Source organism: Gallinula chloropus (assembly GCF_964237585.1).
Source record: "Gallinula chloropus genome assembly, chromosome: Z".
Lineage (NCBI taxonomy): Eukaryota > Metazoa > Chordata > Aves > Gruiformes > Rallidae > Gallinula > Gallinula chloropus.
The window spans coordinates 19,836,235-19,849,690 of NC_140089.1; the positions used below are offsets into that span (position 1 = coordinate 19,836,235).

Sequence of the window (13,456 nt, forward strand, 5' to 3'; positions counted from 1 at the left end):
AAGTAAATCCTTATCTCCTTTTAAATCTTAATCTTTTCATTTGGAAGTTTAACTAATCTTCTAACTATCTAACTTTCTAACTTGCCTTTCTAACTAATCAACAATTGCCATTTTATTTATGTCCATAAAGTACATTTTAATAGTGGGTAGTGCCATTTGATAAGTTAGCTATGTGATGTGCCTTGGAGAACCAGAGTAAATTACAAGGTGTGAGAATATAGGGCATTCTTGTGCAGTTCTGTGAGCCATAGACATTCACAGAATGACCTAATAGTTGAAATTGGAAGGGACTTGTGGAGGTTATCATGTCCAATCCTTCTGCTCAAACAGGCCCACCTAGACTGGGTTCTCTAAGACTGTGTCATGGTGGCTTTTGAATATCTCTAAGGATGGAGACTCCACCACCTCTCTGGTCAATCTGCACCAGTGCTCAGTCACCTTCAAAGTGCAGAAACGTCTCCTGACATTTGTGTGTTTTTGTTTTGCACCCATTGCCTCTGATCCTGTCACTGGGCACCGTTAGAAAGAGCTTGACTCCATCCTACTTATACCCTCCCTTCAGGTATTTATATACATTGATGAGATGGCCCTCAGCCTTTTTTCTCCAAGCTGAACAGTCACAGCTTTCTCAGCCTTTCCTCATATACAAGGTGCTCCAGTCCCTTCATCATCTTAGTGACCTTTGCTGGAATCTCTCCAGTATGTCTCTCTTGTACTGGAGAGCCCAGAACTGGTAATAGTACTTCAGATGTGGCCTCACTGCTGCTGAGTAGGAGGGAAGGAACAGCTCCCTCAGCCTGCTGGCACTACTTCTCCTAATGCACCCCATGATGCCATTATCCTTCTTAGCTCTGAGGCCATGTTGCTGGCTCATGTTCAATGTGGTCTCCAGAAGCACTCCCAGGTTCTTCTCTGTAAAGCTGCTTTCCAGCTGGGTGTCCCCCAGCACATACTGGTGCCTGGGGTTGTTCCTTCCCAGGTGCAGGACTTTGTTCTTTCCTATGTTGAACTTCATGAGGTCGCTGTCAGCCCAATTCTCCGGCCTGCCCAGGTCTCTCTCTGGCTGGCAGCATGGCCCTCTGGTGTATTGGTCACTCCTCCCAGTTTTGTGCCATCTGCAAACTTGCTGAGGGTGCACCCTACTGCATCACCTACACAGATTTTTAGTGAAGATGTTGAACAGCTCCTGGGATATCCTGCTAGTCACTGGCCTCAAACTAGACTTTGTGCCACTGACCACCACCCCATTACAGATTGAACCCCAACAAGTAAATTTACTGTCTGTCTACAAGTTGAAAAAATAGTCAACAAATTTGATACCATTAAGTGGGAGCCTCTGTTCTTCTTCTTGAGAAATAGAAGCACTGAAAGTGGCCTGCAGTATTTTAAAAATTCTGAGGTTTTTTTTCTTTAGCCATGCATTTCATTGTCTGTCATGGCTTAGGACAGACACTCAGATGGGGGAAACTTGATCATCATTCGCATGTCCAGAGAAGGGCAATGAGGCTGGGGAAGGGGCTGGAGGGCAAATCCTATGAGGAACGGCTGAGGGAGCTGGGGATGTTTAGCCTGGAGAAGAGGAAGCTGAGGGGAGACCTTATCACCACCTACAACTACCTGACAGGAGGTTGTAGAGAGGTGGGCAATGGTCTCTTCAGCCAGGTGACAGGAGATGGGACAAGGGGAAATGGCACAAAGCTGTGCCAGGGCAGGGTCAGATTATATGTTAGGAAAAGATTTTTTACTTAAAGAGTTGTCAGGGCCTGGAACAGGCTGCTCAGGGAGGGGATTGTGTCACCTTTTCTGGTGTTTAGGTTATTGGTCCGGATTGCAGCAGGAGAAACATAGAATTTAGTAGGAAAATGCTGGCTATTTATAATGTACAAATGTAAACAAGATATGGATTTTAAGTTTCCAGTATTTGTTCATTTGCTGTTTAATGTAGTTGATACTTTTCCCTGAGGATTACACTGTTGTTTTCTTTGTTATGCCCAAACCCTCATTCTTTTCAAATGTAAAATTTTCACTGATAACTAATGTTGCATGTGGAAAACGTTAGGATTGGGTGTATGGTCCCTTTTTCTTCATGGGAAAGTTAGGGAAAGGGGAAAACAATTGTTCCTTGTTTTTTGACAGACTATTTCTATAAGTGTTAATCCCATAATCTACATTGTCTCCTGAGAATAAGTAATTTCTGTTCAGATCACTTAAATTTGTCTTTTTCTTGCAGGATAAAATCTTTTATGATCACGTTGTGCAACCTGTTTTAAGGGATGACAATGAAGTAGGAGTTCGATCTCTGTCAGAGAGTGAAGACAAGATCAAAGGATCATTTTCTTTAATGTCTCTGTTTGACAGCATCACATACAACAAGGTTGAAAAATATTAAAGTCTTTCCATTTTTTGTATACTCTAATGATACAAAATAGGTTTGAGAGAAATTGTTGAATTACAATGCTTTTGATAGGTTGTTTTGTCATTCAAAATCTGTTTCTGTCTATGAAAGAAATGGTGATAACATTTTTTACCTCTATTAAATAGGAGAAGCCTCAGTAACTTCTCTGCAGTAATAATTCATGTTTTCACATAGCTGTTTTTGTACTTCAGGGGGCTTCTATTACCTGGATGCTTTCTGGTTTCCTGACTGAGAAGTTGTTTATCAGAGCACTTACTGTAAGTTTGAAGAATTAACGCCTTCATCTTCATTTGTAAGCTTTGAAATGACAATTGTACAAATTGCTGTTTGCTTTGCTGGTGTTTTTCATTGAACCCTCATGAATTCTAGTGCTTCTGTTTGTTTCCATACAGTCATATCTGAAACAGTTTTCCTTCTCAAATGCAAACCAAGATGATCTCTGGACCCACATACAGATGGTACTCATTTTATCTCTAGTATTCTTGCTATGATGTTCAGCACAGTCCAAAATTGGGGCACATGCTATTTTTAGGAGACTGCACTGGAATAGAAAGACTGCACTATGGATAACCAAATTCCAGTGCAGTCTTCCTCTTGCATAAAATTTCCTTTGCTGGCTCTTTTGGCTAATACCTTCTTTCAGAAGTGTTTCTTTGGCTGCTTTATTGCACTTGCAATCAGTGGAGCTCAGTACAAGGGTAGAGGGGGGAGAATGGGATGGGAAATCAGGGCCAGGTGGAGTTTAGGCTAAGCCTACATAAAATTATGTACTCTGAAGCTATAAACCCTATACTTCTGGAGCCTAAATTTTACCAGATCAGAGTATGTGATGCTCTGGGCTTGACCGATCAATGATGCTGATACATCACAGATCCAGCAATGTAGCTCAGCATTCCACCCTTTGCTGGTTTTGTCAGAAATCTGCATAGGAAAGCAGGTGCCAATAGTAGGTTTATTTCTAAAAACTCCACCTTCCTGTTCCTCTAAATAAGGCTTCCACTGTGTTGCAGACTCAAGTCTTGGGTTAAGAATGGGAGTGCCACTGTTTCAGATACACAAGGCTGTCACATCTTTTAAGGCAACATAGACTGTAACGATTAACAACAGCTGGGACTCTAACTTAGTATCTTTTTCAATTTGTCTTTATTACTCAGTATGTTCATTAGATAGCGAGTAAAAATCTTTGTGTTCTGGCAGTTTTATTCAATGGAATTAACAAAACAGATCTGTCATAGCCATACAGGCGTGTGAGTGTATTTGCACCAAAAAGCGAAAGGTTAGCAGTCAGGTTATAAGAATGAGAAAAGTCATCTCAGTATTTCATGATTCCTAAAGAGTCACATGCTGTCTTTATTATAATGTCCATAATGTCCTTTGGACTTTGTTACATTTTTTTTTTTTCATAAATCGAAGAGCAACAAACTACTAAGCAGTTGTAAGTTTTCCAAAATTTAGAACAACCCTCTAGTCTGTTCTGAGGAAATATCACTAAGTCCCTGTTTATTGTAAATGTTTCTAATTCCTGTTTCTCTTGCAGATTGTAGATGCACAGGATGAGGTTCAGTTGCCAGCATCTGTAAAAGAAATAATGGATTCCTGGACATGCCAAAATGGGTTTCCAGTTTTAACTTTAAATCTAACCACAGGCACAATCAGTCAGGAACAATTCCTTAATAAAAAGAATGAAAACAGCACTGATTCTTACAAGTATGTTTAGCTCGTGTATTTATTATATGTTTATATTCTATTATATGCAGGAAACCCTTCAGTTAGGACATTATGTTTTGACCATCTGATTTCTTAACTTAATGTTTTTGTTGTCACAAGCTGTCAAGTAAAATCTGCTTGAGGCTGGAGTTTGCAGTAGTTCTGCAAGCCACTTGTTTTGCAAGAAGGTTACTTTCCTCTGGAGTGATGACATTTCCAGGCACATAATGGCTTTCTAAGGATGGACACAGCCCATTAATAGGTTGTAGGGCAGAATGTTTGCCTGTTATTTTCTCCTCTCGTCATCCCTCAGTGGTACAGACTGGGAACCTGGATGAACCTGGATGTAATTTCTTTCCTATGCACATATTCCCAGTCTCTTCTGCTGGAAAAGGCAGAGGCTGCATTAAAGTGCTTCTTATATAAATGTTGCCTTTCTCAGAAAGTGCCTGACATGCAGCTCTAAAGTTCCTGCCAGCAAGAACTACCGACAGCCTGGCACTTTTGAAAGCTGTGGTGATTATTTGGGTGCCTAGTAACAATGATAGAAGGAGATGCCTTTGGTCACACGCTTTGGAAATTCATAGGTAGGGTTTGAACTTAATGAAACTCTGCAGGTGTCATGAGTGTTGGGATGCATGGGCAGGGCCTGTAAGAAATTATCATGCAGGGAAAAAACATAAAGGAGTGCAGAACCCAAAGCAGTTTTTCCTTGGCTGCTATTGCTGGCCTTACAAACAGCCAAAATTTTGACAAGGACTACAGAGCTTCCTTTGCTTCCAGCTCCAGGAAATACAGAGCGTTAGTCCATTCAGCAGTTTTGGTTAGCTCAGGTAAGGAGTTCCAAGTTACAATGTTAAGTATTTTACTCTAGTTATTCAGAGGCAGCACCATGTGAATGTAAGAAAGTCCAGGACATGTATTACAGAATTTTGCAGGATTATGAAGCTTGCTTCTTTTTTCACGAGAAGTTTTACAATTCCTCAGAAAGGAAACTACAGTTGTCAGAATTACAGTAGTACCTGCTTGCCTGGGGTCTTTTTGAGTAGATACCTTTCTGTACGGGGTAGGATCTGCATGTTCTCCACAAACAGGGTGATGGGTAATAAGTGAGGAGAATAAAATCATTGCCTGAAGAAGGAAAGCCAGAGCCCAGCAATACACTAGTATTCAAATACCTACCATTGAACAATATTCAAGCTATAAGTGCCTGTCTAAAGCGATGCTAAAACTCCTGTATCTTTGATGAACCTAAGTGCTGATCCAACATAAGTAACACCATCTGATGAGATTCTGTCCATTAGGGAGAAGAAAGAATTCATCTGCAACCTAGTTTCGCATCAGTTGAGGGGGGTTTTAAGCATAATAATTAATTATATTATCTGGTTTTTTTGTTAAGTAACACATGGATTATTCCTATTTCTTGGATGAGAAATGGATCTTCCCAACCCTTGACGTGGCTTGATAAAAGCAGCAGTAAGTAATGTATTTGTTCATACATGCTAAAACCAAGCTGATAAAAACCACACCTAACACTTATAAGCAGATGGTATATTTGAAGAGAGATAAAAACTTTATTGCAGCAATGTCTAAGTTTATCTATTCTGCTAATTTTATGTTACAATAGCAATAGATTTTTCAAATAGCTTAATATATCCTTTCTTTCTATGTTGCATCAAACTTTAGTTGTGTTATTTATAATATGATAATATACTTGTTTATTGTTCTTACCCCAACTTATCTTGGTGATGTTAATGACAGCTATTCAGTATAAGTATGATCTCAGCTGTGATTATATCAGAAAATTATTAAGTAGTAGAAACAAGACTGAAAAAAGTTAAAACCATCTGTGTGATTTGACCCAACATGGTCACACTTGGACAGCTGTAAAAACAGAAAATTAGTATTTTCAATGCCGTTTAATTTAATTTATTTAAATTAAATAAAAAATACTCAAAATAGTAGCATTTTAACAATTTAAATGCTTGTAATAGAAAAGAGTTTATAGGCTTCGCCAATCAACATTCCTTTTTTTCTCATCTCAGTGCTTTCCAATAAACAGCTATATTTTTTGTGAGAGAAGAAATTTAATCATTAGAATGAGGTAATAATTTTTCTTTGGTAAGCCAGCTCTGAACTCTTGAATCAGTTACAATGAGATGCAGAAACTGATGTGTTTATGGAGCGGTTAACGCTGTAATATGCTCTGTGCATGTTGCAGCTCTCCACCCTCCATTTGCAGTGGTTAAATGCTCTTTCCCTCTTTTTCAAGCAGTATGATAGCTTGAGTGATCATTTCACAGTAGATGGATGGAAAATAAGCTAGCACTAGAGAATTATTCCTCTGAATGCTTTAAAATTAAATAAACCAGTGATTGCTAAGGCTAAAAATGAAAAATTTTTGCAGAAAATAATTGTTAGGCAACACTTGCTTGGAATGATTAAGTGTCATGTGCTCAACTTGTATTGTTGAAGTGATACCCTCACCCATCATGTGACTTAAGAGCTACAGAAGTTATGAAGAGAAACAGTCAGGTTGAATCTGCCTGCAGGGACTATGATAAAATAGAAATTCCATCTTTAAAACATATCCTAGTTGTATTTGAAAGATTTACATCAAACTTACCAGACACTGTTCAGTGAAGGCACCTGCATTCATGTTTTAAGATCAAAATAATAACAATTTTTATTTTTGAACAAATGGTTTCTTAAAAAGGTAGAAATGTTAAGGGCAATTTTTATTTCAGTTACTATCACTGTCGTCTGTTCAGAATAAAGCAGTGCTGGGTCTAGACTACTTACGAATATTGATTTATTGTCTTAAGGATACTTTGCCTTCTGTATGAGGATGATCACAGCCAGTTAAAGCAGCATTTGAATCCTCTTCTGATGAGGCAAGTTCACCGCTGCACTAGCTCCTTAGGTGTAGTGTAGGCTATCAGAAGCAAGTAATCAGACAAGCACACATGAAGTAGGTAGTAGTACGATGAAGTGAGACTGCAGAAGGAGACCTGTAGGACCTACAGGACTGTTTTATTTAAAATACATTATTTCTTTTGATTACTTACCTGTCACATATATTTAGCTATTTTGCTTTCCTTGGTCTCCCATTTATGTGAATACTGTTAGGGGTCGGTCAGTTTTTCCATCAGGTACTGACTGTGGTGTTTTGGAGCAGCACCAGGAACAGCAGGCGCGCTGGGGGTGCAAGCCCTGCAGCAGGCACCTGAGGGTATTGTTCCTTGCCCAGACTGTTTATGCTTGGGTAACCTCTCAGAATTCTCTCAGCTGCCTACAAGCTACAGGTGAGGAGAAAAGTAGATCTTCAGCTTCCCTTTAGCCATCTCAAGGTGCTCAGTACCTGAGGGATCAGTTGCGTGTTGAAGTTCTGCTTTGCAAAGCAGAGATCACAAATGAACCAGACTTTTCAGAGATTCTCTTTGAATCCAACCTCAAACATGTATCTCGGGTCTCAGAGAAGCAGAGAGTCCAGTGGTTATAAAGGTAAGATAATTTAGCAGTGCACAACAATAAAATGATACATTTTAATGTCACTTCACAGAAGTGTTTCCTGAAATGCAAGTATCGGAGTCAGAATATGACTGGATCCTGCTAAATGTAAATCTAAGTGGCTACTACAGAGTGAACTATGATCAATTAAACTTAAAAAGATTAGCACATTTGCTTGAAAATGATCCAAAGGTAAGTTCATATTTGTTATCTCCAGCTTCTTTCCATACATTTATTCTTGTAATTCTTAACAGCAACCACACTGATGAAAACCTAGCATAATGAGAAACTCACATGCATACCACATAAGAAGAAATGGTCTACCATTGTACCGCTGAAGTCACTGGCAGCCTTCCATAGTAGGAGAGGAACAGGCCAAATAGTTTCACATAAGCATGAAAAATAACTTTACATGAGACGGCGTTCTGTCTTCAAAGTTGTTTGAACAGCTTGTGATTCTTCCAATCTATTAAATTTTGTTCAAAGGGTTACAGGTGAGTTATGTGTGACTGAGCTTTATTTGCTCTGAGGCAACCATGGAGAAAGAAACCTGGGAGAAGGCTCTTTTATTTCTACATTTCATCACAGCACAATATTTCTGCCTGTGAAACTTATTAAAAAAAAAATCTTACTTTTTGTTGGTTTTGTTTTTCTTTTTGGTGGAGACCTTTTTTTAGATAAGGAGTTCCAATCAGTTCTGCTTGTTCTCTTTCAGTCCTCTGCAGGCGTTCTAGTTCGGAGTTGATTTCATTCCCCACCTGACTTGCCGCAGCCTGGGCTGTGAACGCAGTGCAGCACAGCCTAGATTTGTGGTTGAACGTGGGGTTGCATTGCATTTCATGTGGTGTAATGCTAGAGTAGTCGTGCCAGTTTGTTGTCTTTAGTAACAACAGTCAGAAAGTTTGAGGTCTCTGTGTGATGGCAATCAGTGCAGCCAGACAACTTCTTGAGAAGGTCGGAACACGAGGCAGATCAGAGCACATGGTGTGGTTAAATCTTTCTGTGGCACACGTTCTTCTAGGCATTATTTTCTTTCACAGCAGATCTAAGCCAGCAGGAAATCAGGTGTGTGCTGACCTGGCGCTGTATTTTGGCACCAGTGAGTGGGAAAGTTCATTAAAGCAGAGGCTGAACCGAAGGGGCATGGCAGCAGGGAAGAGAGGAGGAGGGACCAACAGTCCTCGTGAGACCACAAGCTGTAGGCTGTGCTTCAGTCGTTTAATTCATGACAATGCCAGGCATCCTGCTCTGGGCTGATCTGAGCATGTGTTCTGAACTGGTGCCTCAAAGGGAAAAAATGTACCAAAATGATATAACTAGGGTATTTTTAGAAAATGTAGCATTTCCATATTTTAGTTTTCTTTACAGCCTGCAAGTACAGTTGGTCTTGAAATTCTGTGCTTAATGTGCTGTAGCTGCATATTTATTTATTTTTATATATAAACAACCCCAAAACCACATATATAATTTCAGCTTAAAATGCAGGATCCATTTTATGGTCTGTTGTAGAACATTTTGGCTTAGAAAAAAGTTTTAGGGACTTGTCTTACCTTTCTGAAACATAGTAAAGCTTTTTTCAACTCTTAATGACGTGTTTAGATCTCTTAACACCACATGAATGCTTTCTGCAGGCCATTCCCGCTGTCAGCAGGTTCCAGCTGATAGATGATGTTTTTGCATTGACACAGTAAGTATGTTTTGAATATGTCATAGAAAATGATTAAACTACATGATTGCATTGAACGCTGCTACTTCTGCTTCGTTTGTTGCTACTCATATGTGCCTCCTAAGTACAACAGGTGTTTCGACAAAATGGCAGGGGAAATAAGCATTTGATCCATTCCTCTGTCAGTGCTGAGTGATTTCTTTCAAAATTTCTTTTAATTTTTGTTACAACTTTTAGGAAATATTTGAAATAAAGGAAAGTGTCATTAATTTTTTAGGGAAAAACCTGTATTTATTGTAACAGACAAAAGATTCTGAATGAACACTCTCAATTTCCCTTAATTTATTCTGGGCTATCTCAGCTATGCTGTCTTCCATCACTCTTAATACCTCTTTCATTTCCCTTGCTGGTGGATGACCTGGCTGTTCATGTCTGTGGTGCTAAAGAGGTCAGTGGTCCTGTATGGAGCTGAAGAAGCAATAAATTATGTCTGTGCCTCAAACGTATGATAGATCCCAAAAGCATCAGACACTGCTGATGTGAGACCTCAGGGAGGAGCTGGCCAAGCATACTGCTCTCCCTCAGAGCATGTGAAGGTAGTTCAGAGAGCAAGAAGTGAAAATTCCCATTCCTCCTCTCATGCAAATGTCCTTTTTCAAGGAGGAGACATTTGAGAGCTCAAGTCTAGTATGTAATGAAGAATTTCACTGTATGGAACTGTGCTTCTATGTCAGAACACTATAAAGGTTTCTGTTCTTGAGAAGAGAGGCCTGAACTTGAATTTTATTGTGAAAAAAATAATTCTGTGCTAATTCCACACTGCGGCACAGAAATGAGATGCTGAAGTTGTTAATTCCAAGAACAGTGTTTGGTTTTTACAATAATGTGTGTTGCACAGAGAAGCTGTGATGAAAAGATGTTGCCCCACAATAAAAAGATACAAATGCATTGTAACTCAAAGCAGTGTTATTTTCCTTTGTTTTGTTCTGGTGAGCCTGATGCATGCTGTAATTGTGCCTGTACTGTATCCCACCAACACAAGCAGAATGCAGTCTGCATAGTGCTGGGATTGTCCTCTTACTTTGGTAGTGGCACTGTTCTCTGTAATATGATTTGAGAGTTCAGCTCTTAACAGCACCATTGGTTTATATTTGCTTATATTTTTCCACCGCCTTTTCTAGGTCACTGTCCCTGCAGTGTCCTGATGTTTTACTGTCAGTTTCATAAATAAACAGAAATTTGTAGGTAGTTAATGTGAACACACATTCTCAGCTATGAGGTTTTTTTTTAAATCTTCCAATAGGTTTGGATACACTGAGATTGAAACAGCGCTTGAACTCACAAAGTACCTTGCCAGAGAAGATGAACTCTTCATATGGAATGTGGTACTGTTAAACCTAGTACCTGAGAACCTGGAAAGTACACTGAAGAACTATGAAGTATATCCACTTTTAAAGGTATCACCTTCTTTTGTTATTTAGACCATTAAAATTAAACAGACTTAAATGCTGTATGTTTTGTTTGTTTTTTTTTAATGGGAGGAGGTACTTATTTGTATATATTAGTCAATGACAAAAATCATTGAATCATGAGCAATTTGTATTGTAAATCATAAATCTATTTGCATTCTTTACATTAAGCCTTATCTTAGTGTTTTGTAAAGCTGAGAATCTGGAAAATAAAGGTATCAGTCAGTAGTGACTGCCTTCCAGTTCATCCTCATGGAGAGGAAGAAAGAAGGAACTTGGTTTGGATACCAAATAATTCTCTCCCATACTTGAACTGCCTGAGATAATATTGTATTATTTAATTCCTTGACTTGTATTTGAAGATTTCACTTTTGATTGCAGTGCAATCCCACAATTGTACTTAAGTCTTAAAATGAGGTTATGTTGAAAGCACATGAGAAAAAGTTGATTTTCTGTGTCTTTCTCTGAGAATGACCATTTTTTCATAATGAGTTCAAAGGTCCGAATGATGTGAAATGGTAGCTTCCCACTTTGAGTGGATGTACAGGTGTATTGAATTTTAGACCCAGTTTATATATTTTATTTTTAATGTGTTTAATATGATGCATTGTCAGGAAAAAATTAGTGGTAATTAAAAAAAAATCTGAGTAAATAAACTAAATATAGTAAAATAAAAACTTGCATCTAAATTAAAGTGATTTTTCTTTCCCTTCTTTCGAAAGAAATACCTTTTAAAGAGAGTGTTGCCAATATACCGTTACTATGCTTGTTTTATTCGTGAAAATGTGGATGCTTTGGAAGATGACTATTTTGCTCAGTAAGTATTCTGCTTTAGTTTGAATGTAATTGAATTGTTATTTATAGTGTCTATAAGCCTGTTATTTATGATGACACCTCCAATGATAGTTTGGGATAATCTCAGTCTATTTAGTGGGCAAAAAAGTGATAGTTTAATGATCTGAGAGGTGGCTTTTATTTATGGGAGAACAGCCTCAATAGGCTGCTGCTAGCTGTGGAAAAAGTGACAGCAATGAACTTCAGATGTGGTTTATGTATCAATGACTAGAACTTCGAAATACCTCATTTTGTGAGGCTACTGAAGCTGGAGTATTGAATGTCAGAATGATTTGGACTAGATGCAACTATTCTCTTAAAACTGCCACATAAAACACACAAAAAACTAAGAAAAGTTATAGTACATTGGTGGCTTCACAAACAGCCATGAATATTCATGTTGGGAAGCCACTATTGATATTTTAAAAATTTTTATTTCTATTAAATCTCAACTGTTTGTAGTAGAGGTTCTCCTGGGTTAACAGCATCATGTGCTGAAACTGTGCTTGTCAAGCACAGCTCAAGTACTCCAAATGTGGAATACAAATCTTTTATTCTTGTTATTTTGGCTTCCCTTCAAGAGTGTATTTGGAAAAATTTCTTGCAACAGTGTGCTGGCTGGGCCTTCAAGACTGTTTGACCCTGTCCTCTGAACTGTATGCTAAGTGGATGGACAATCCTGAGTACAAGTAAGAATGATAACATGCTTTTAGAGGTGTGCATGCCTAAGGGAGGTGGAAAGCTAATGGGCTCTTACCTGGGGTGGAAGGAGGGGGGAGGTGGAGGGGATGAGCAGAATGAGAAACGCTACTCTACACTGCTCTTCTTTCTCCCTAGAATGATAAAATTTAAGCCATACCCCTCTGCCCTCTCCTCTCCCTCACATCCCAACTTCATGTTGATTTCTTAATTATATTGCTTTTACACAGACTTTACAGGCTTGAGGATGCAGATTTTTTTGCTATGAAGACCAAAATCTGTTAGCCATCTAACAGGTGAACCCCAGAATAGAGCTAATATCCCAAATTCTCCAGTCACTTTGCTGCAGTACAACCTTGGGGTTATCACATGTGCCCAGTTTCTAAGCCTCTTTTAGCAAAACAGAGTGAAACAACATTTGTACGATACAGGCATCTGCCTGTGGTGAGCCCATCAGGTTGTCTTGCATGTTCAGTGTTCACTTGAAGAGGTGCTGGGAACACCTGTCAGTTCTTATGTTGATATTGGAACCTAGAGGTCAGTTTTCTGGTCTGTGAGGGTGGAGACGGGGCTCCACCAGGACCAGAGATTCTGAATTCAAGTATTGCATTGTGAAAGAAAATTTATAATGTATTGAAATTCTTACTCTCTTTTCCTCCCTCTTTTTTTTTTTTTATGTTTTTCTATGCAATAGTCAAATAATATTGGCGCTGGTGAGTGAAAATTTAAAGTTTATTATTATTTTTATTTTTGTAATAAATATTTTGTCATTGCTTGTATCTGTGAATACATGTAGTTGGCTCAGTAAACTGAACTGGTATTTTTATGTGTGTGGGTTTTTTTGTAAAGATCACCCTCATAAAAGCTAAATTGTACTTTGGTGTTAAACTGAAAAATTAAAATTGTCTAAATTCATTCCACTATGTCCCAGGAACAATACTTTTACAATCCCACACTAAAAGCAACAATGCTGTGCTGAATTCTCAGGCTGTTTTCAAAATAGTCACCTATCTTTCCCTATTAATAATAGATGACTTTTTTTTTCTCCTGGTGGAATACCTGCGTTATCTGACTTGAAGAGCTGAGAAGTCTGTGAAATGTATTAGTTATTTGAATAAGATGGAGAAGATTAATCACATTATGCTTTGGCACTGA

At 38.6% G+C, this 13,456-nt stretch overlaps 1 protein-coding gene across 1 annotated transcript in view; it reads left to right on the forward strand.

Annotated features, from left to right (window-relative positions):
- Nucleotides 1-13,456, forward strand: part of LVRN (laeverin) — a gene marked incomplete at both ends in the record, with an annotated part of 37,841 nt that overhangs the window by 14,303 nt on the left and 10,082 nt on the right. Inside the window, 10 exons of the mRNA XM_084278253.1 lie at nucleotides 2,231-2,374; nucleotides 2,608-2,673; nucleotides 2,809-2,874; nucleotides 3,954-4,123; nucleotides 5,523-5,599; nucleotides 7,686-7,825; nucleotides 9,265-9,320; nucleotides 10,603-10,756; nucleotides 11,491-11,585; nucleotides 12,184-12,291. Coding sequence (XP_084134379.1) covers nucleotides 2,231-2,374; nucleotides 2,608-2,673; nucleotides 2,809-2,874; nucleotides 3,954-4,123; nucleotides 5,523-5,599; nucleotides 7,686-7,825; nucleotides 9,265-9,320; nucleotides 10,603-10,756; nucleotides 11,491-11,585; nucleotides 12,184-12,291 — 1,076 coding nt within the window. The remainder of the gene's footprint in view (nucleotides 1-2,230; nucleotides 2,375-2,607; nucleotides 2,674-2,808; nucleotides 2,875-3,953; nucleotides 4,124-5,522; nucleotides 5,600-7,685; nucleotides 7,826-9,264; nucleotides 9,321-10,602; nucleotides 10,757-11,490; nucleotides 11,586-12,183; nucleotides 12,292-13,456) is intronic.